Source organism: Medicago sativa, chromosome 4, assembly GCF_051527215.1.
Source record: "Medicago sativa cultivar Bolivia chromosome 4, Bolivia_mono, whole genome shotgun sequence".
Taxonomy (NCBI): domain Eukaryota; kingdom Viridiplantae; phylum Streptophyta; class Magnoliopsida; order Fabales; family Fabaceae; genus Medicago; species Medicago sativa.
The window spans coordinates 75,505,418-75,527,144 of NC_140752.1; the positions used below are offsets into that span (position 1 = coordinate 75,505,418).

General features: G+C 33.7%; 1 protein-coding gene and 3 long non-coding RNA genes across 4 annotated transcripts; all 4 read left to right on the forward strand.

Annotated features, from left to right (window-relative positions):
• Positions 1 to 216: 216 nt before the first annotated feature.
• On the forward strand, positions 217 to 1,356 carry LOC146931928 (uncharacterized). Its single transcript, XR_015008384.1, has 3 exons — positions 217 to 511; positions 613 to 738; positions 819 to 1,356. It is a non-coding gene; the product is annotated as an uncharacterized LOC146931928 (long non-coding RNA).
• Positions 1,357 to 2,214: 858 nt separating this feature from the next.
• Positions 2,215 to 3,556, forward strand: LOC146931929 (uncharacterized). Its single transcript, XR_015008385.1, has 2 exons — positions 2,215 to 2,816; positions 2,902 to 3,556. It is a non-coding gene; the product is annotated as an uncharacterized LOC146931929 (long non-coding RNA).
• Positions 3,557 to 8,371: 4,815 nt separating this feature from the next.
• On the forward strand, positions 8,372 to 14,169 carry QUL2 (QUASIMODO2 LIKE 2). Its single transcript, XM_085703505.1, has 9 exons — positions 8,372 to 9,277; positions 9,526 to 9,661; positions 9,866 to 10,106; positions 11,267 to 11,489; positions 11,671 to 11,830; positions 11,941 to 12,245; positions 12,900 to 13,032; positions 13,293 to 13,501; positions 13,874 to 14,169. Exons 1-8 carry the CDS (start codon positions 8,766 to 8,768, stop codon positions 13,440 to 13,442), a joined length of 1,860 nt encoding a protein of 619 aa, XP_085559631.1. The 5' UTR covers positions 8,372 to 8,765; the 3' UTR covers positions 13,443 to 13,501; positions 13,874 to 14,169.
• A 2,659-nt stretch (positions 14,170 to 16,828) lies between these two features.
• LOC146931931 (uncharacterized) lies at positions 16,829 to 21,604 on the forward strand. Its single transcript, XR_015006883.1, has 3 exons — positions 16,829 to 17,157; positions 19,536 to 19,643; positions 20,793 to 21,604. It is a non-coding gene; the product is annotated as an uncharacterized LOC146931931 (long non-coding RNA).
• Positions 21,605 to 21,727: the final 123 nt, after the last annotated feature.

Consider the following 21,727-nt stretch of genomic DNA (forward strand, 5'->3'; position numbering starts at 1 on the left):
CGGGGAGAATATTTATTGCAAATTTGTTATTATACCTAACAAGTTTATTTTGGGTCCTTTTTCTTCATATGATTTTGTTTCATATCTTAACTGGTTAATGTGTTACACAATGTATTTTTGGTACTAACTGACTCACTATGTATCATATGCCTTTTTGCTTCATTGTGTTATTGACTTCTTCTTTTTTATCTTGGTTTGGATTGCGATAGTTATTAGTCTGTCCTCCCCAACTATTTGGAGATCTTAATCCATGTCTAGACATTTAGAGCATGATGTTTTGTCCCTCAATATATTATTATTTTTTCTCTGAAACTTTGGTAATTGAATGAAATGTTCTTTATTTGTTTAATTTCATGGCAGGGATTAGGGAATTTTTTTAATAGGATGATTGGCTTGATCATTAGAATGGATCTCTTATTTAACCAAGTTATATGTCTTTTATAGATTCACATTCCAGTCAAAAAAATAAAAGCTGCAATCAGTCCCTTAAAATAGGTGCACATCAAAACTGGTAAACCTGTCTGAAGATGACAATGTTGTTCTAATGTTGGTTTCTCTGAATGTTTGTGTAGAATTAGGTGCACTAAATATGTTGTTTTGGGGTTTTGACAGATTATCCTGTTTGTTTTAATCCCCTGCGTGGTTCTCTGTAAGCAGAGGGTTATTGCCTTGCCTTCTCCTACTGTTGCAAGGGTTAGTTTTCAATAAATTTCGATGCTTCAAAAAAACAATGTTAAGGTAGCAGCTTTCTCTAAAAAAAAATTATTTTTCTTAATTTTTTGAACATTTGATTGCTAGGTGAATTGATATATTGATAGGTTGTTCAAAATCTCTAAAGAAGGGATGCACTGTTATATCCATTGGAAGCCATTGATTTTGGTCGAAGAATGGCCAATGAGAAAGAAATAAAGACATGTGCAGCGAAAGAATATATATTCACTCAAAACTCATCCTCTATATTGAGTTGCCTATAGGAGTTTGAACTTTACTGAATCAGGTGTTTTTCTTGGTTGTTTTTTTCTGCATACTTGGAGCTGGTCCATGGTAATTTTCTGCATAATTTGGAGCGAGTTTTAGGGATTTTATGCATAGTTTGGAGCAGGTTTCTAGCCTGTCGGCTGCTGTTGTGCAATGGCAATAGTTCTCAATTTCTCTGTTTTCTAATATGGAAGGTTTCTTAACATTTTCAAGCGTTTTTTTGTAGTTTATAATTGTTTGATTAAGTGGCTATTGATTTCACAATTGTTTATGGTGTTGATTTTTGTTTTGATAATCTGACTTATACCCAATTTAGAAGTTATCTTGATATAGATCCTGAAAGCACTATCCTTCAAATATATACCATGATCTATTGTTTTATTCTAAATTTCTAATGTACATGCAAAGAAACAGTGTGTACATTTGGCAATATTTTCACATAGTCCCTAAAGTGACTATATAGTGCAAATTGAACTAAATCTCTTATATGCACGAGTGGATTACTTACATGTACATGTTTATGTATTGAAAGTATCATATATACGCCCTTGAACTACTGAAAGCACTTATTTTATTTGTAGAACAATTTACTGTCACTAATTGGGTGCATGTTCTCGCCAAATACTCTTATTTGTTTCTATACGGCAGATTTGAAGAAGCATATATATGTATGTCTGAATACAAGTAGATCAAAATACCTGATCTAGATGTTAAAAAATTTGCTCAAGTATTTGAATGGGAAGTAAATTATAGTATCGGATTTTTTAGGAGTTATTGATATTGAGATCTACAAAGTAAATTGTTGATAGAGGATCCATTATGGATGCTTGATAGAAACCCTCTGCTGCTAATAGATGCTCAAGAGTGAAGGAAAACATGCATTAGTTTTTTTTTTTTTTATGGCTGCTTGACAACAACCCTCTGCTGCTGTTTTTGTTGTTATGGTGTTGCAGATGCTGTTTTTTAGGTGTGGGGTGCGGCAGTTCTGTCTGCTGCTAAAACTGCTGCTATTTAATATATGTTCCATTTTTTGTTCGTTTCAGCCTTGGCAAATTATCATGAGGACAAGCAACAACCACTGAATGCATAGGTTAAGCTTTCTATTCTATTTTGGTTTAGTTTTTTATTGATATTTTGTACATATGTTATTTCTATGAAGTATAATGTTTAGAAATGACATTGATTTAGCTTTTTGTTGTCACTAAAATAATTTGAACTGCTTGACATGTTCTTCAAATGAGTAGTTGTTATAAAAATCGGAGTTTATTACATTATATAACAAATACTTTATAAAAGTCTAAATGTATATATTGCTAAACAGCTGTAGATGTTGTAATGCTATGCCCAATCTCTTGCTTTTGATTAAGCGACTTTGTTTTATCGCATATGAAATGATTCTTTGCTCATGATATTGTTGTTTATGATCTTAGCTTTGACATAAAAGGGCAATATATTGGAAGTTGTTCTGATGATGGGAGCTTAGTTCTTCAAAGACGAAAACCATGTATATCAGAAGTCTAGCCCAATATATTGACATTATCTTAACGTCGGTACTCTTCCTTCTCATTCTATTGTTCACTCATACTCACATTCATTCAACCAGTTAGATTTTGCAGATTCTTAGAATTGAAATTGAAAATGAATTGGGAGTACTTATTAGTTATTTTGTTAAGTTGTGTACTCTTATTTTTGGCTTAATAGTTACAAGCACAATAGTATTTTTGTGATTTTTCCCTCACATTTTTTTAGGTATTAAGTGTTCGTAAGATGAATTTTTTAAATGAAGCACCTTGATTGGATAAGTTACCTAATTAAGCTATTGTTGTAACAAAAATAAGGTGAGAAAAATTTTCTATAATTTCTCTCACAAGTGCTTATGGACATGTATTAAACTATTTCTACAATTGAATTTTACAACGATAGGAGAAGGCAAGGCAGAGACGGGTTAAGCTGAAAGGAAAATGTGATTAGCGGAGGTTAAACCTGAATGGAAAATGGCAAGGTCCTGATATATTACTTTCCTTCTCTTTCTTGACTGACTTTAGACGTTCGTGAATGTGATTATTACTTGATTATATTGTTATAAATCTTAGGCATTTAAAATTGAAATTATGTAGGTCAATATAAAATCATCCCCAAAATTGAAATTATGAATGCCCAAAAGTGCACTTTAAGAGAGACCTACTCTTTTTTAGGAATTGGAGAATTTTCATGGAGTACATCTGCACTTTTTTCATTTGAGATGTCTGATGCTATGTCATGTTTTGCTAACTTTTTTTTTTTTGAAGGATGTTTTGCTAACTTGCTGTTGTAGAGTTTTTGGGCCATTTTTTCCGCTTCTGGTGTAATTCTATTGCCGAATCAACTCACATTTTTCTGGTCTCATAAGCAAATTTCGACGCCTGTTTTGGTATGATGCAGCTAAAGTTTGTGTTTTGTTGCTGATGTTCTAATCTATATATTGTGTAAAAGCTACACGTTGTAATCTTTCATGTTCTAATCCATATTTTCTGTAGAAGCAATAGTTGTTATAAAATATATAGATTAAAGATGCAACATCTCATGTTCTTTTGTATTATGAATGTCATTTTTAACTTGCCAAATCATGATCGAAAGTCTTTTACTGTGGGATACTTTGAATTTGTTGAGTGTTAAAGAATTTTGGGTGGACTTCATGAGTTTAATTTCTTCATCTACTGCTTTTCATGATGAGGACGTAGAATTATTATTTTTTGTTTAATTTGTGATTGGGTATAAATCATTTTATTATTGAAATCCATATCTTTTTTGAACATTTTTATATCATTGTATCTTTATTTGACGCTTTTTTTTGAACATTTTTATGTCATTGTGTTTTTTTGACGCATTTTATTTCATTGTATCTTTTTTTTTTTTGGAACACCTTTTGAACACAATTAATGCTTCTGGTATCTCAAATCACAAAATAAGACTAAAAGTTTTTTTTTTTTGAAGAAAAAAAAGTTGGAGTTTCTGTGATGTTAATGAGAAATATGGACCCAACTACATGCCTATGTAATGGAACTAGGTTAATTGAGAATTTCTTTTCAATTTAATGTATACAGTTTCATATATATCTATGTTTTGCAATGACCATTAACAAAAGTCAAGCGCAGTCACTAAAACAAGTTCATATATACTTTCCACAACCAGTGTTATCACATGGTCAACTTTATGTAGCAATATCAAGGGCTACCTAAAGAAACGGTCTCAAAACTTTGCTAATAGACGAAGACGGTCTCAAAACTTCTTAATATTATGAAATACTATATGACAATCATGACATTCATCTAAACTATTTTGTTACATATTATCATCATATATTACCTTCCATATGACCCGTGCGTTAGCACGGGTCGATGGTCTAGTAATCATTCATTCATTCATTACATCTTCTTTTCCTCTTTTTTCTAAATTCTCCATTTTTATTATCGATTTCAATTTTTTTTATAGATTCCGTTTTATTTTTCTTCTTTTTTTGGACTTCTATTTTTCTTTATCAATTTTTATTCCTTCTATTTTTTTGTTTATTGTTTCTATTCCTTCTATTTTTTGTTTATCATGATCAATTTCTATTCTTCTATCTTTCGGTATGTTGTCGATAATCATTTTGAAAATTCAATATGTTAAATTCATCTTCTTCTTTTTTTTTTTTATCGATTTGTCTTCCTTTTTTTTCTTTTAAATTCATCTACTTCTTTACTTTTTTTTATCGATTTGTCTGCCTTTTTTTTCTTTTAAATTCATCTCTCTTTTTTTCTATGGATTTGAACTTTCCTCTTCTTTTATTTTTAGATTTCTATTCTTTAAATTTTTTTCTTTTCAGATTCCTTTTTATTTGGTTTTTTTTTATGGCCATCCATGGATTTCAATTTTTTTCATCTATTATGTGATGTTGTTATAATATGTATAATATGATGAAAATCTATTAAAATTGTTATTGATTATAAGGGTAATTTTGTAATTTAATATGATAAAATAGTGTTATCCTGATGCTTATCATGTGCGCATCAAACAAATGATAGGATAAGCGTTATCATGTCTATATCATATCATGTCTCTATCCAATTTCATATCATATCATGTTGATATCATATCCTACGCACCAAACGGACTCTAAGTTCTTACCACCACTGAACAAGCACGTTACGAACAATCATGTCTGGAATACAAAATGTTAAAATTTAAATATATTCAAAAAATTCAAGTAAATATATGTTAGGTTCCATTTGAAGAAGAAATTGAGAAAATAAAAGTAATAATTGTATTGTATTGAACCATATAGTCTTGATTACGATCAATTAATTGAATGGTGTATACCTCTTTAACATTATTTGATAGTCCTAGTCTCTATCATAAAATCAGGTTTTTTTTAGTGTTCTTAAGGATTTATATAAAACATTATTTGATAGTCCTAGTCTCTATCATGAAATCAGGTTTTTTTAGTGTTCTTAAGGATTTATATAAAATAGAAAAGTATAGATAAAATTACAGTAATTTTTTTTCTTTCGCACCGGTTTCCGACCCACCAAAGGCGGGCGATTAATCTGGCTCGTGCGTCGAGGCATGCGCACTGGTCAAGCGTTGTTCCCCCTAAGAATCGAACCCGGATACGTCCTTGAAAGAAGCTCATTGTCACTGGAGCCCAAGCAAGTCTCTATCATGAAATCAGGTTTTTTTAGTGTTCTTAAGGATTTATATAAAATAGAAAAGTATAGATAAAATTACAGTAATTTTTTTTCTTTCGCACCGGTTTCCGACCCACCAAAGGCGGACGATTAATCTGGCTCGTGCGTCGAGGCATGCGCACTGGTCAAGCGTTGTTCCCCCTAGGAATCGAACCCGGATACGTCCTTGAAAGAAGCTCATTGTCACTGGAGCCCAAACAACTTGGTTAAAATTACAGTAATTTTTATGATAGAAGTTTCTTCTAGAGCCCAAGCCCAGGGTTCGAACCTCAGACCTTGCATATATTATGCATTGTCCTTACCAACTGAGCTAAGCTCACGGGGACAGTCAATTAACTTAATTATGAATGAAAAGTGATAACAAAAATGTTATATGAATGAAAAATGATAAATTGTGTTCTAAAGACACAAAATAATGATTTTAAAAATAGAATTAAAAATTAAATTTTATATTTAATTTTATTTATCTTGTGTCTTTAGAACATAAATTAGCAACACCCAGGAATAATAAAGTAGGTATATATGGTCATACCTTTTTTTTTTGAAGGATACCTTATTATTTATTAATTACCTTGTTTCTCTGACCACAGAAAATATTTTCCAATAAAATATTCTGAATCCATACGATCTTGCACGAAATGCAGAATATTTTGGTCCGTGGATGTTTGTTTTGTTGGGAATTTTTTGAATGTTACGATAACATTTCATATCTGTAATAACATGCTGTACAGTAGTAGCTGGACGTGCAGCACATAAGTACGGTTTTGAGCTGTAAATACATACATTTCCCATTTAATAATGGTATGCCTGCAACACGAGATGCGTATCCTAAACACAAATGCAAGGTCATTCACTTTGGTTTTTAATGTCATATCAATAATAAATTTCTAAATTCTATTAAAAAATTATCCAAGTAGAAATCTACTATATTAGAGTAGCACTTTGGTGCCATAGCTTTGGTGCCATAGCTTGCATCTCCACCACACACACACACATCACACACACATCCCCACACACATCCACACACATCAATGACCAGGATTTCTCCAATGGCACCAATGACACCAAAACTATGTCATGGAAGTATTTCCCAGAATTTAATTAGTGTGCTCTATCATTGTTCAATTATTTTATTAAAAGCATGAATATAAACACAACAGTCCATCTAATTACTTTCACATCCGTCATAGTTAGTGCTCTTAAATACTACTTCATTCGAAATGAAAAATAAGCAAAAGTGGTAATTCAAATGTTAACATATGTGCTTAAAAATTTAGTCCCCTACATCAAATTTTCAACCATTCATATTTATTTGTATTTCATTCAAACGAAGAATAATTTATATGGCTGGCAACAAATTTTTTTATGAGATGGCTGGCAAACAAATTGTTGCCTCCATTTGGTAGCGCTGTTCAATACTCTGATTAACCAAATCGTGTTCCTTGACGTCATAGTTAGTGCTCAACCCAGACTTTATTATAGAAATGAAACATAATAAATGAGATTAACAAGAGCATTTATGGGTCCACAAACCCACTGAGATAACATTAACATTTCAATAGAATCTTATAAAACACTCCATAAGAACATTGTAATATGTTAGAGTTGAAGTTCCAATTCAAAATTCGTCGTGTTTTTTTTGGCATAAGAAGAGGGCAGAGCCCAAAAATAAAAAATTAAGCGATTAAACGAACATTTTGAGGCATGTAAGCATCATAAATGTTATAAAAATGAGACATTGAAGCTCTCTAAGAGGAGTCTTAATAACATGTAAATCAAAAGAGTCCAAAGAGAGACTAAAATTAGCTAGCCAATCTGCCGTTATGTTTCCTTCACGCCATGTATGGTTGATTTGAGCTTGTCAACTCATGTTTTTTAGATCACGAATGCGCCGAATCAAGGTAGGAACATTCCCATTAATGTTACATTTCCATGTTACCATGTCAACCAAAACTTTGGAGTCGCTCTCCACTTATAGGTGTGTGATCCCCTATCTCCGAGCCATATACTCATACCAATATACATGCCCACATCTCTACATGTAGCGCGTCGCATGAACCTATCTTACGAGCATAACTATTCAAACAATTTCCATTGCTATCACAAAGAAGTATGCCACATCTTGAAAGAGCTTTTAAGTGCGTCGTCACAGTTGAGTTTAGCCCAACTCTTCTGGGGTCTCTTCCAATCAATGAAAATAATGCAAATATGTTGAGGTCATCCAGTTATGTTATTCAACTTAAAAGAATGAAATTCTGACCACAATAATTTATTCATGGGTTATGTGCATATGTGTCCTTAGAGTACATGTTAAAGATTCCATAAATGGTATATATTTATTACAAAACATTAATTTTCAATCTTTAGAAGAATAAATTAATAGAATTTCCTAAACAAAATTTATACGTTAGGTTTCTTAACATATGTCCTAAATACACATGTTAACATTTTCCTTTATTTATTAGAAAAATCTAATAAAACAAATCCCAAGTTTAATCCCCCAGAGTAAAAAACACAACCACCCCCATTAATTAGTTATGATTAATATAGATTTTTTTTTTTGAAAGAATGATTAATATAGATTTTGATTATACCTATACGCATATGTTGTGTTTTTTTGGATGTGTTTAATAAATGATAGTAGCAGAGAGAGAGATATATATAAGGAAAGAGAAAAAATACGAAGCAACGAACAGAAGTAAAGTTAGCAACAACAATCCAAACAGTTTGGACCCAACCGGAATTAGCGCTCTTCTTCACCACCATTCACATTTCCTTTCTCAATCTTCAATCTCACTCACCAAAACCCTAATTCTCCCAATTCCTTCGATCCGATTCGTTTCTTGTTTTCATTCAATCAATTCCGCCGGCGATCTGAATCCCAATCGATCGACATTGCTCAATTCTGCTCCGAATTCATTGCGATTCAGTTGTTGAATCTCGAACGCTAAGATTCATGGTACTACGATAGGTTCATGGTGTTTACATTTACGATTCAGTTTGATTTTTGAATTTTTTTTGGAAATTTTGAAATTTCTCTCTTAATTCGTCAAATTCAGTGGCGAATTCACGATTTTGGTCATGAGAAGCTCTTTGTGGAACAAATTGTGGATGATTTTCGGCCCTAAACCAAAATTGAACTGGTTAATATTAAGCGTGATTAGTATTTTGGCTTTCATTACATTGTTTGGTTCGTCATCTTCCAATGCGATTGATTCTTCGCCTAGGAGACAGGCTTCGCTTATTTATACAAATTACAGAAGGATTAAAGAGCGTGTAGCTGTTGATTATTTGGAGCTGAAATCTGTTTCCAGCGGTGGTTTGAAGCAGAAGGAGCTAGGGCTTTGTGGAAAAGAAAGGGAGAATTTTGTGCCTTGTCACAATGTAACTGCTAATTTGTTGTCTGGATTTGAACAAGGGGAGGAGCTGGATCGGCACTGCCAAGTGTCAAGGGAAGGAGATCGGTGTTTGGTTCGTCCTCCTAAGGAATATAAAATTCCGTTACGTTGGCCTAGGGGTAGGGATATTATATGGAGTGGGAATGTGAAGATAACCAAAGATCAATTTCTTTCGTCTGGAAGTATGACCAAAAGGTACTCTCGGTATTAGTTTAATTGTGTGATTAGTAAAAATAGTGAAAAATTGTTACCGCAATTTCAAACCCTTGTAAGTTGTCTGTAACTACTGATTGATTCAATGGTTTTTAATTTTGGATGATGGATTGCTTTGAATAAAAGTAATGTAGTTTTTATTGGATCTTTGTGGGTTGTGATTCATTATATTTTTTTCCGTCACTTACCAAAATTGTCACTTACCAAAATTGTCGCAATGATTTCTCTAGGTTGATGCTACTAGAAGAGAATCAAATTGCCTTTCACTCACAGGATGGTTTGATCTTTGACGGTGTGAAAGATTACTCTCGCCAAATTGCGGAGATGATAGGGCTAGGAAGTGATACAGAGCTTCCTCAAGCTGGTGTAAGTCTTCCACTCGTCATAATCACCAATTGTTGTTTTTTGGGGTACCATGATGTTTTGTGGGGACTGGTTTTGTACATAACATGGTTCAGCACGGAAGATTATGCTATTCAGCTGCCTATATCCTCTTCTAAATTGTCATTAATGACTGCTTTTTTGTTAGATATGATATGTTACTGATCTATTTTGTTCATAATATAACAGGTTCGAACTATGCTGGACATTAATTGTGGGTTTGGTAGCTTTGGAGCTCATTTGTTGTCACTTAAAATAATGGCGGTTTGTGTAGCGGCATATGAGGCAACTGGCAGCCAAGTTCAATTGTCTCTTGAGAGAGGCCTTCCTGCTATGATTGGCAACTTCATTGCAAGACAGCTTCCATATCCATCATTATCATATGACATGGTTCACTGTGCTCAATGTGGCATCATTTGGGATGAAAAGGGTAATTTTTTTATTAGGAGCATTACTCTTTCATTCTTAGCTGAATGGATTTCCTTATAGACTTAATAAAGCACCAACCCTCTTTGTCAGTATAGTCTCTTATGCACTTACAAACATATTCATGTCATATATTTTATATTTTAAATTCAAGTCATAGTATTTGTCAAAAGTTGTATTTGATGAGAAATACTCCCCCGGTTACAAAATATACGCAAAAGTGTGTCAAAGAAAGTTGTTGTATTTGGACCAAAATTTGAACCAATACATCAATTTTGTTGGACTCACTTTTGCACATATTTTGTAACGGAGGGAGTAAGAGAGAAAACTGTGTAGGGTGTACAGTATTTGGTTTTGTAGACTGAAACCAATTAGTGATTGAGGCATCAGCAGCCCTTGAAATGATACAGATTGGTCAACGGTGAACCTGTGTGTTAGAGATATAAAATCATTCTTGACCTTCATCCAACAATCCAAGTTTATGGGATAGTTGATCCTTGACACGTTATTACTTTTAAGAATATCTATAATCAAATATTCAGAAGCACCATACTTGTCACCCTCCGTTTATACAGTTTTACTAGATTTCAGAACTAAATAGTGGGCTTGCATATTTTATCTGTGCTTAAACCTTAAAGAGCTTTTCCATTAAGAGGCATGCTAATAATATTGAACTATTAATGGCTTCCTTCTAATTGCAGATACTCATAAATTGCATACTATTTGGTTTTCCATAGCATCTCTATCGACTCTTGTGTATTTTATGTTTATTTATCTTTTATAGGCTGCTTTAAAATACCTCGGGAAAGACCTAGAAGGGAACATGTATGATTTAAATCTAGATCTAAGTCACTTTCTGGTTTGCTTTTGCCTGTTTGTGGCCAGTAGTCTATGTATTTATTAATATCTTGCTTATATCATCTAAATTTGTTTGGATTTATTAAATCACAGGTGTTCTTTTTAAATTATTATTTTTGTCACCAATCAAATGAATTAATTAGGATGTGCCCCATTATCTTCTTTTTCTTCCATTCTCTTGATCTCATTGCCTTTTCCTTTTTGCTCTTTCCATCCTTCCATGACTTTTCTATAACATAATGAATATTGTCCAGCTTATGTATGAAATGCTATCCTTTGAGCTCTAACAATGACCTCATCATGCAGATGGAATGTTCCTCATAGAAGTTGACCGTGTTCTTAAACCTGGAGGATATTTTGTTTTAACATCACCTACGAGCAAGCTACAGGGTTCATCGCGGGAGAAAAAAAGTATCACGTTGAACCCAATGGAAGAGCATACCCAGCAACTCTGTTGGACGCTCCTAGCCCAGCAAGATGAGACTTTTATCTGGCAGAAGACTGCTGACCTGGACTGTTATGCATCTCGGTAAGGATATTTTTATTAGTGTAGGTTATATTAATGATAAATGATTGTTGTCAATAGACTGTTTATTTAAGATGACCTGCATCAACTACTGCTAGCAATGATATTGTCTTTCTCCGTTGATCACCTACTATGATAATATAATAACTATAGATATTCTGTGATATTTGCTTCTTTATTTTAGCAAGCAGCGTGCTATTCAACTATGTAAAGATGGGGATGAAACTCAATCATATTATCAGCCACTTGTACCATGTATAAGTGGGACGTCTAGCAAGCGCTGGATTGCAATACAAAACAGGTCCTTTGATTCTGAATTGAGTACAGCTGAGCTTGAAATTCATGGAAAGTATTATTTCTCAGAAGCTTTAAGCTTAAATCCTCTTCCTTCTCTGAAATTTCGTTCCCATTTTGTTCTGCTTTTCCTTTTCATGAATTTCTCTTTATTATTGCAGGAGTTCAGCCTGAAGAGTTTTATGAAGACATGCATTTCTGGAGATCAGCTGTAGATAATTATTGGTCACTGCTTACGCCACTAATTTTCTCTGACCATCCAAAGAGACCTGGAGATGAAGATCCACTGCCTCCATATAACATGATCCGGAATGTTATGGACATGAGTTCTAATTATGGGGGTTTGAATGCTGCATTGCTGGAGGAGAAAAAATCGGTGTGGGTCATGAATGTTGTTCCTGCCAGGGCTTATAATGCACTTCCTCTCATACTCGATAGAGGTTTTGCTGGTGTTATGCATGACTGGTTAGTTGCTATTTGTTCATGATATAGACAAAATTTATCTATAATTTATAAACTGACTGGAGTTAAGACTTTTGGTTGAGGGTGATAAAATGATAATACCACTAAAGCCTGATAAATGTATGTCTCTTACACTCTCACTGGCAATTCTTATGACAAACAACAGAAAACTAACAGTAACTTAAGATAATTTACTTCAAAAGATATGTCTGTTCATGATTATTTTATTGCTGAAAATGGTTTAATGGTGTTTGTAAAATATGTACAAAATAATTCCCTAGCAACTTCTTATTTGGTAAATTATATTTTGGCATTTAATGCAAGGCTCGTTAGTTTCATAAATATGCCAATAATTTCCTTTAAAAAGCATGCTGCATATAGTCATATACGGGGCTGAGATTTCAGTACCATAAATTCAGTTTGTTTTTTTTCTAATCCAAGACACCCTTAGCTTCTTAATTTTGTTTCCCTTTTGAGAATGAATTTGAAAGTTAATGCAGCATGCACCCAATTCTAAGGAACACCATGCGCTGTTTTGTAGTTCCATCACTGAATTCTCTTCTTTGGAATTCATTGTCAAAGCTCTTTGTAAAATAATGGTAATGCGTAGGAACTTAGACAGTTTTTTTGTTTCTAAATGTTGATATTGATCTTCAGGTGTGAACCTTTCCCCACCTACCCACGGACATATGATCTGCTTCATGCAAATGGACTTCTGTCACAATTCATTTCAGAACGCTGCAGCATGATAGACTTATTCTTGGAGATGGACAGGATACTACGACCAGAGGTATGATCTTGGTGTTTATATTCCATTTTCCTGATCGTGCTGGAAAGTTTCATTGTTAATTTTTTTAAGGTGTAGTGGAACAGTAATCGTGTACTTTCCATCCTCTTTGGGAACAACCTTCAGAAAGGATGATCTCATCTTGACAGATAATTGTTTATAAGCAAGTTGGCTCTAATGAAGCATGCTCTTTATTGTCGATCACAGTGTAATGTGAAGGTCTATGAAGCCTAATTTTTTAATACACATCGTTATTTTTGCAGGGATGGATCATTTTTTCCGATACAGTGGGAACGATTGAGATGGCTCGCACACTTGCAACTCAAGTACGTTGGGAAGCCAGGATAATTGATCTTCAGAATGGCAGTGACCAGCGGTTACTTGTTTGCCAGAAACTATTTTTGAAAAAATGATTGAGCACTAATATATCTCACCAATCACCATGACAGATGAACACAATTTTTTTGCTCTGGTAATTACTCTAGACTCTTCATTTCACTATTCAAACTGGGTAAATTTTCTTGATTTGGTAAAAATGGGTAGCATTTTAGTTAGTTTAAAACATCATGGTTGCATTAAAAATTGTGCCCGTCATGTGAGATTCAAGGTCTGAATTGGTCATGATACAGACTCCTTCAGATATGGATCTTGTTTTGGCTCTAACATAGGGTCCCACGGGTCCCGTGTGTCATCCTGTAATATTGTCAGATCAAAAGCATCCTTGATAACTAAAGTCCTCCTAGAAACTCTGCAATTCAGAAAATGGTGTTTATACTGACAGCTATGAATTCGCCTAGCTATAGCATACATCTGAAATAATTTGTCACTATTTATACGATTTCAGGGAACGGATTGTTTAATTGGCACGTGTATATATAGAGCTCAGAGCCTTGACTTCAATCTTTACCACAATAGGTTCAAGATATTGAAGCAACTGTAGATTGTGAAAGGTTCATGTTGAATTTAGCTACAATTCATTTTTTTTTTGTCAAGGTTGTTTGTAGTAATTCATTCATCCAATATCTTGTTAGCATTTTTTTATTCTTCTTTATTTCTTTATTGTTCATCGGACTTCTAGCAATTATGTTGAACAATCTCCAGTTTTTGAGAAAGAATGTGAATGGCCACGAAATTCAGGAATGAACTTGGGGTAGTAGCACAACCTTCACTGCCTCTAAGTGCTTTAATTAGGTTGGTTAAGGATAATCTTCATCTTGCTGGAATGCCACGGGTGAACCAGACCCCACAATATGAAGTGAGAACACACACACTCATTCACACACACAGGCATTGCATAACAATTTTGTTTGTTGATTTTCTTCAAATATACTTTCAATTTTAAGAGACTATTTTTAAATTAAAATTTCAAAAGAAAAACATTCAAAATGGAGAACAGTAATGCTCTTAGATTTTTTGCGGTCACAATTCCACACAACCAGAACTCGAAAGGACTTTATAGTACCACATTAATCTCTTTAGTATAAGCCGAGTGACTACAATGAATTTTTTCCTGTTACTCTGTAGAGCCATTTGATACGTGTACTCCCTCCGTTCCATATATAGAAAATACATACTTTCTTTGACCCATTTTTATTTATAATTAGGAACCGAGGGAGTATCAAATACTAGAGTTTAGCAAGTAGCAATCTTACTATGAGACTTGCTTAATTCCATCTTTGCTTCAGTTCACATGCACGTTTAAGCTATGCATCAATTGCAATTTACAAATTTTATGAAAAGATTGAGATCTACTGACGTCCTGTTGTATTCATTTAAAACCTAACTCCAATTGATACCATGACGTTATGCCATTTTTGGATTGACTATCTTTCAATTTTGGTGACTTTGATGACTTCGTCTCTATCTTTTTCTCAACAAATTCCAAAATGGTTGTACAAATATCATTTCTCTAATTGTATTTTGACCATTCATCTATATTGAATACATGAAAGTCATCAAAATTATTAAATAGGAAAGGCAGCCAATCCATTCCCATTTTTGGTGACATGACAAGGAGGTGCTACCAATTCAAGGACAATGATGTCCTACCAATTCAAATGCTAACGTTTTAAAATTTTCAGGGTAAACGACAGGTTAATAACATGTAGTCTAATAATACCGTGGAATGTGGGGGGTGTGGGAAAAAGGACAAAATGTGTGCGGGGACATTTTTGATAAGTGATAAAGTGTGGGGTATACTTAAAAGGTACTGGGGTTAGTTTAATAACAACAGTTATTTTACTTGGTTTGCAGTGAGATTTCATCAATATGAAGTTGGGCTTTCTAAATTCTAAGTGATATTGGTTAATGACCAAAGTATCGGTTTTTCTTTTCCCACCTTACTAACTTCTCACACGTAGTCCAAAATTTCTCCTTTTACCCTGTTTGATATGGGTCTATTTATCAGGCCCAGAAGTTAACTTTTAACTTATAGATTATATCTTTTAAGTTTGTCTCACTAAAAAAGACACGTTTAATAACTAACTGTCTTTTTATCACGAGCTTATAACAAGAATGACGTTGCAAATTCTGTGCTACATAGCATGTCAAAAATTAAAAAGAAACAAGATTTTCAACCGTATTATACCATTCTGTAGCGATGCTTAAACATTAAAAATATATATCAAAATATGCTAATTTGAGTTTATATAATAATAATAAAAAAACAACAACAACAACAACAACAATAATAATAATGACCTGAAATCTTTCCTTCAAAAAAAAAATAATGACTTGAAATCTTCTAATATTATCTTTCAAAAAATTGAAAGCAAATTCAGTCGAGCAAGAAAGCCAAAAGGAGCAAGAAGCAGGGAGGATCACGCCATTTTCAGTTCCAGGATGTTTGCATGTTCGTAAATTTACCCTCACCCCATCACTATCCAAGTATTCAATTCTGGAAAGTCCAACTTGTTTGATGACATGTCCGATGCTTCATAAAATAATCAATCTTCATCACAATCCTTCTTCCTTCAATCGACCTCATCTCTATAATAATCAATGCCATATACCATCATTGTTATATAAAGTAATTGAAGTAGTAACAAATAATTTATCAAAGATATTCGAAAATGAATAAATGACAAAACATAGATACACTTCTTTACATGTTACATTTGGTTTTAATTTTTTTTAATCGCAAATATTTATCAATAGGTCGTGTATTCAATAGTAATATAGGAATATATCATCTTAAATTTAAATTAGGGAAGAATGTAGTAGTAAATAACCACTTGTGGTGTGAATGCGTGAGTGAGATATATTTTGAATTGATTAAGTTAAGATTCTCTGACACATTCTTTCAAGTGTCAACAACCATCTTTGTGCTCTGTATCTATTATTTTTACAAATTGTTTTTATGAAAAAATTGCCAGTTTGTTCCTTATCATCCACTTGTATGTGTTCCATCCAAGTTACCTATCACAACACAATAAAAATAATATATTATATAACAATGTTTTGAGCATGAGTAAATTAAAAGTTACTAAGTATATACTCCCTCCATCCCGGAATAACTGACCCATTTTCTAAAAAAAAGTGTCCCAAAATAACTGACCCATTTCAATTTTCAATACAACTTTCATCATTCCCAATACAATATAACACTAAATAATACTACTTTTATCATTCCCAATACAATATATTCCACTTTCCCCTTTATTTATACACTTTTCTTAATCTGTGTGAAAAACTAAAGTAGGTCAATTATACCGGGACGGAGGTAGTAGTATCTATATAATTGTTGAGTGCTGATACACATACCACCATAGGTGGCATACCACTCCTACACCCCTCCACTCACACACTGCCATGTAGTCTAAATGAGTGACTCATCCTGGCCCCACCAAAACTCATTCCTTCACTCTTTCCCTTTTCACTCTCTCTCCTTCTGTAGAAAAATCTCTCTCACTTCTCTCTATCTCACCACCACACTCCTCTTAACCACCACCACTCCCTCTTTCTTTCTCGTCTGCCACCACCATAACGGCCACCACCACCGAATCCTCTCCTGCAGGACTCTCTCCTGTTCCATTCTCTCTCCCTTACCAAAATCTTTTCTCGACATTCTCTGCGGAACTCTCACCGAAACCTTTCATTCTCCGTCGCTGACCCCCGCGTAACCCATAGGTTCAGTCTTTCTCCTTCCTTTTACATCTTTTGTTGCATGTGCTTTTCGATTTTACATGTTCATTCCCATATGCTTTTCGATTTTTCTTTCTCCTTCCAGTTTTTCATTTTTTTCTTGATTGGGTGTTTTTATTTTTGTTTAAAATAACGCGATTCATGTTGAAATTGAGGAAATTGTTGAAAAATAATGTCAATTTAAGGGGTTTTAATTTTTCATCAAATCAATGGGTTCATGCTAGTCATCAAATAATGTTGATTTTTTCTTCATGTTTGGGTGGAGTTTGTGTTTTAAGGTGTTTACACAAATTTTCTTTTTAGTTATAGATCTCGTAATGATTTATTTGGCTATAGTCCTAGCGTTGTATGTGAGGTTCTGCTTTGGCATTGGTTGTTCCTTCTTTGGTGTGTGAATGTTGTTGTGTTGCTCTATTTCTGAAGACAAATTGTACATTGTGACGACTTATGCTAGGATACTTGTAATCATAGTTTTGAAACTCGGCTCGAACCGGCCGGTTGGACCGGTCGAACCGGGAACCGGTGGGTAGACCGGTTCGAGCATGCCTTCGGATCGGCCATGCAGTTGGCTCGACGAGAACCGGTCAAAACCGGTCAAACTCGGTAAAAACCGGTGACTCGGCCGAGTTATGGGTTGAACCGGTTCTTCTCTTTTTTTTTTTTGTTTTGCTTTTAACTTAAATCATGTTACAAAAAATGCCACAGATGGGAGTTGAACTTGTGACCCACCCAATAAGAAACAACTTCCTAACCACTGAAGTGCTTGTTCATTTTGTTTTAAATTTTCTTTTAATAAGAATATATTAAGCAAATTTTGGATAAGATTATAATTGTCAAAATATTGAATACTGTACAATGCAAATACCCATCAATTATTATTTTTTAGTTGATTAAAATGCCTCACAAAATTAACGTTTAATACTTTACAAGGCAAATACCTATCGATTTTTTTTATAAAAATAACTCACAATATTAACGGACAAAATCATAGACATATATAATTATAAAGCTTCCCTAACAAAAATATAATTATAAAGCTCAAATATTTTATTTAAAGCTCATGAATAATTACTCTTCGCTTTTTTTATCGCATGAATAATTAGTCTATTAAATTATGTTTGTTGGATATTTATTTTTATTTTATATATATTATTATTTTAGTTGTTGGAGTAATCGAGTCACCGGTTCAATCCGATTTAATCTAATTAAATACCTATACAAATTTAATCTTAACACCGGGTTATCTAACCGAGTCATCCGATTCTGTCGTGCGGTTCAACCAATGACCAGATGGTTCAACCATCGACTCAGTGACTCAGTGCCTCTGCCGAGTCAATGACCGAGCCGAGTTTTAAAACTATGCTTGTAATTTCAATCTGTAGCTGCTATTGTTGATCATTATGGTGACTTTTGTTTTTGAATTACAGGTGTTAATATTCAAGTAAATAAGTGATTGTAATTAAGCTTGTTAGTGATATTCACTATTGTTTTTTCATACTTGAACTTTTATGTAATTTTGTTTTGTTTGTGTTGCTTCATTTGTTTATTGAACTCTATGTTTGAAGGCGTGAATAATTTGTCCCACTTTTGTATTTTTAGTTAGTATTTTAATCCACACAGTAGATCAAATATGGTAATCAAATATGGTCTTCTGAGATGAGTGTTGTAGCGGGTTGCTCGGTTTGTGGTTGCTGTCATCAGGGGGCGGCATTCCTGCTAGATTATGCAGATTTTTTTCTGTTGTTTTGCTGCTGCCTGGTTCCTGTCTTGCGGCTGCCAGCAGGTGCTGTGCAGCTGTTGTTTGTGCTGCTATCCTTGATTTTGCTGGTGGTTTTATGGTGCTGTTTTTTCTGGTTTTTCTACTGGTTTTGCGGTGTTTTGGGGGCCTGTTGGGACTGTTTTGCGCTTGCGGGTTTGTGTTGTCAGGGTGTTTATGGAAGCTGGATTTTTTTTGGTTGTCTTCGGTATTGAGGTGGTTGTATGCTTCTGTATAAAAGTATATTTCAGCCTCAATGTCCGAGGCCTTGTTTGTGGGGGTGGTTTTTAAGGGGTTTTTGTTCGAGCTATGTTATTGTGGCAACCGATTTCCCCTTGTATTTGTTTTTTTTCCACCCAAGCTTATTAGTGCACCTTGCACGGGCTTGTAGGTTAATAATATTTGGCCGTTTAAAAAAAATATGGTAATGAATTACGTGACTACGATGGTGAAATTTTAAGCTTACTAAGATGGACACCTGGACTTGATTTTGATTTTCCCCCTTTAATTTTATGTGATCGTAAACTTTGTATTAAGTTATCAAGATAGGATGACGAAATGAATTCTAATCTTTTCACTAGTTCTTCTTTTCTTGTTTTTGTTTTAGGTATGAGGTGATCATTAAAGTAGAGCTTACTAAGGATATTAGAGAGCAGGTGATGCGTGAGATATTTAGTTGTGTATGGGTACAGAGTAACATTCTACAAACATGGGTGTAAGTACATTTTCTACCCTATTTCAATTATGATCATACTCCCCTTGAATGCAATTGTAAAATTCTGAATGTTTAGGATAACGATAAGTTGTTGAAGTTAGTAAATGGAGGTTGGTTTTAAAATATGTTGACTTCTAATCAACATTGTTTCGGTCTTTTATGCTTATGTATGACGAAAAGATGCACCACATCATCTATAATCTTAAATGCTAATTCTGATTATAAACTGTTGCTACGATGAAATTAATTTAAATTGTTCTAGTTAATATTAGGCCATTAATTTTTATTTCAAAATCAGAGATTCCATGTGAGTGGGGGAGGGGAATAGCAATGTTCAAAGTGGTCCAACTGCTGAACCATAGATAGATGAACCAAAGTTACATCTCTCCTTCATCATTGATTCAGTATTCCTATACATGTTTCTGCCCAATCACACCCAATTTCTCCAATAATATATCAATATAAGATGGGACATGTCTATACCGTATAAAGTCTTGTGATGATCCATATATATTTCAAGCTCTTCCCTTGGGAATATGATACTATTGCACTTATTAAATGTACAGGTACACACTACCCTTTGTGTGCATTTTACTCTTCTTTTTACTAAAGAAATATGCCTTCTTTCCAATAGAAAAGAGATATTGGGGATTAGAATTTTGAAGTTTGTCCTGTTACATGCTCATAGCTATAGTATTTACTTTTACAAATGATTCATGTTAACACAAACAACCTATAGTCACCACTTTTCTATTAAGAATGAATCACATTATTTATTTTTTCTTGACAAATATGCCAATTCTTGGCTTTTTTTTTTTTGTTATCAAAATCCATGGAATATTTGATTTCAAACAATGTACACAATTCAGTAAATAATCTAGAGCTATCTAAGTGCAAAAAGAACACATTTTTAAACCATCAAGGGTTGTCATAACTTTAAGTTTAAGCTAAGATCATAATTACCTAAATGTCTCAAATACTTACTGCTAAGCATACCTTTGCTATTACTTTATTCTTTTCTATCACTTTCATTTCATATTACATAGGTTTCTAATTTTGTTGATTTTAGAGTTTTTGTTTCACTTTTTTTCACTCTTTCTTTATGTGAGTAATTTGGTTTCTTGGTTTGTGTGTGTTTTTGTTAAGTAGACAATGCACATGATTTGCGCAGTACAAGATTGCATTGCATATGATAGTTATGAGATGAAAGTGCAATATGATGGGATGTGGGATGATGAAAGCAAGATAGAAGATGAGCTCCATATTTTGACTGTTGGTGACAAATTAGTTTTTGATGTGTCTGAGCCACCTCATTTTCTATCTATTCGGGTTGTTCCTTCTAAGATATCTCAGCGATATTGCGGTTTTATTATTGTTCTGGAATTCCTAATCATAGGTTGTATTTCAAGGTAGGGGTACCGGTGATGTTACTAAGAAACATAGATGTTGCATTAGGTCTTTGCAATGGTACTCGATTGACTATTGTTGGTTTGGGAAGGAAATGGTAAGTGCTCAGGTACTTAATGGCTCAGGTACCCGATTGACAATAACAATTGCATCTGTTGTAGTCTTCTCAACCACTAACAACAATTGCATTTGTTCCCGTGGTAATTCAACCATTGTTTAGCCAACAAAATGGTATGTGTATGTGACGATGAGGATGTCTCCATGGATGAGATAGAAAGAGTTATTGAAAGGGAGGTGGCAAATGTATCATATGATGAAGCACATCATGCATCAAATCTGTTGACTAGAATTAAGAACAAGCCAAGAAACCGTGTAAAAAGTGGGGTTCTGCTTTCCCCATGGGTGAAGGATGGACACAAAAAGAAGAAGATTTAAATTAATGTAGTGTTTTGATATGATTGTAATGTAGATGTTTTCTGATGCTATTTTTGAATTGGTAGGACAATATCGCACCTATAATATTAAAGGAAACACCATATGTTGTTAGTTACTAACATTGTTGAACTATCGTACAGTTTAATGAGTCAGTTTTTTTTATTATTTTTTCTTCTTTGATATAAAAGATGATTGTGTCTTTATTGACAGGTGAAATCTTCGCATGTATATATTTTGCCTAA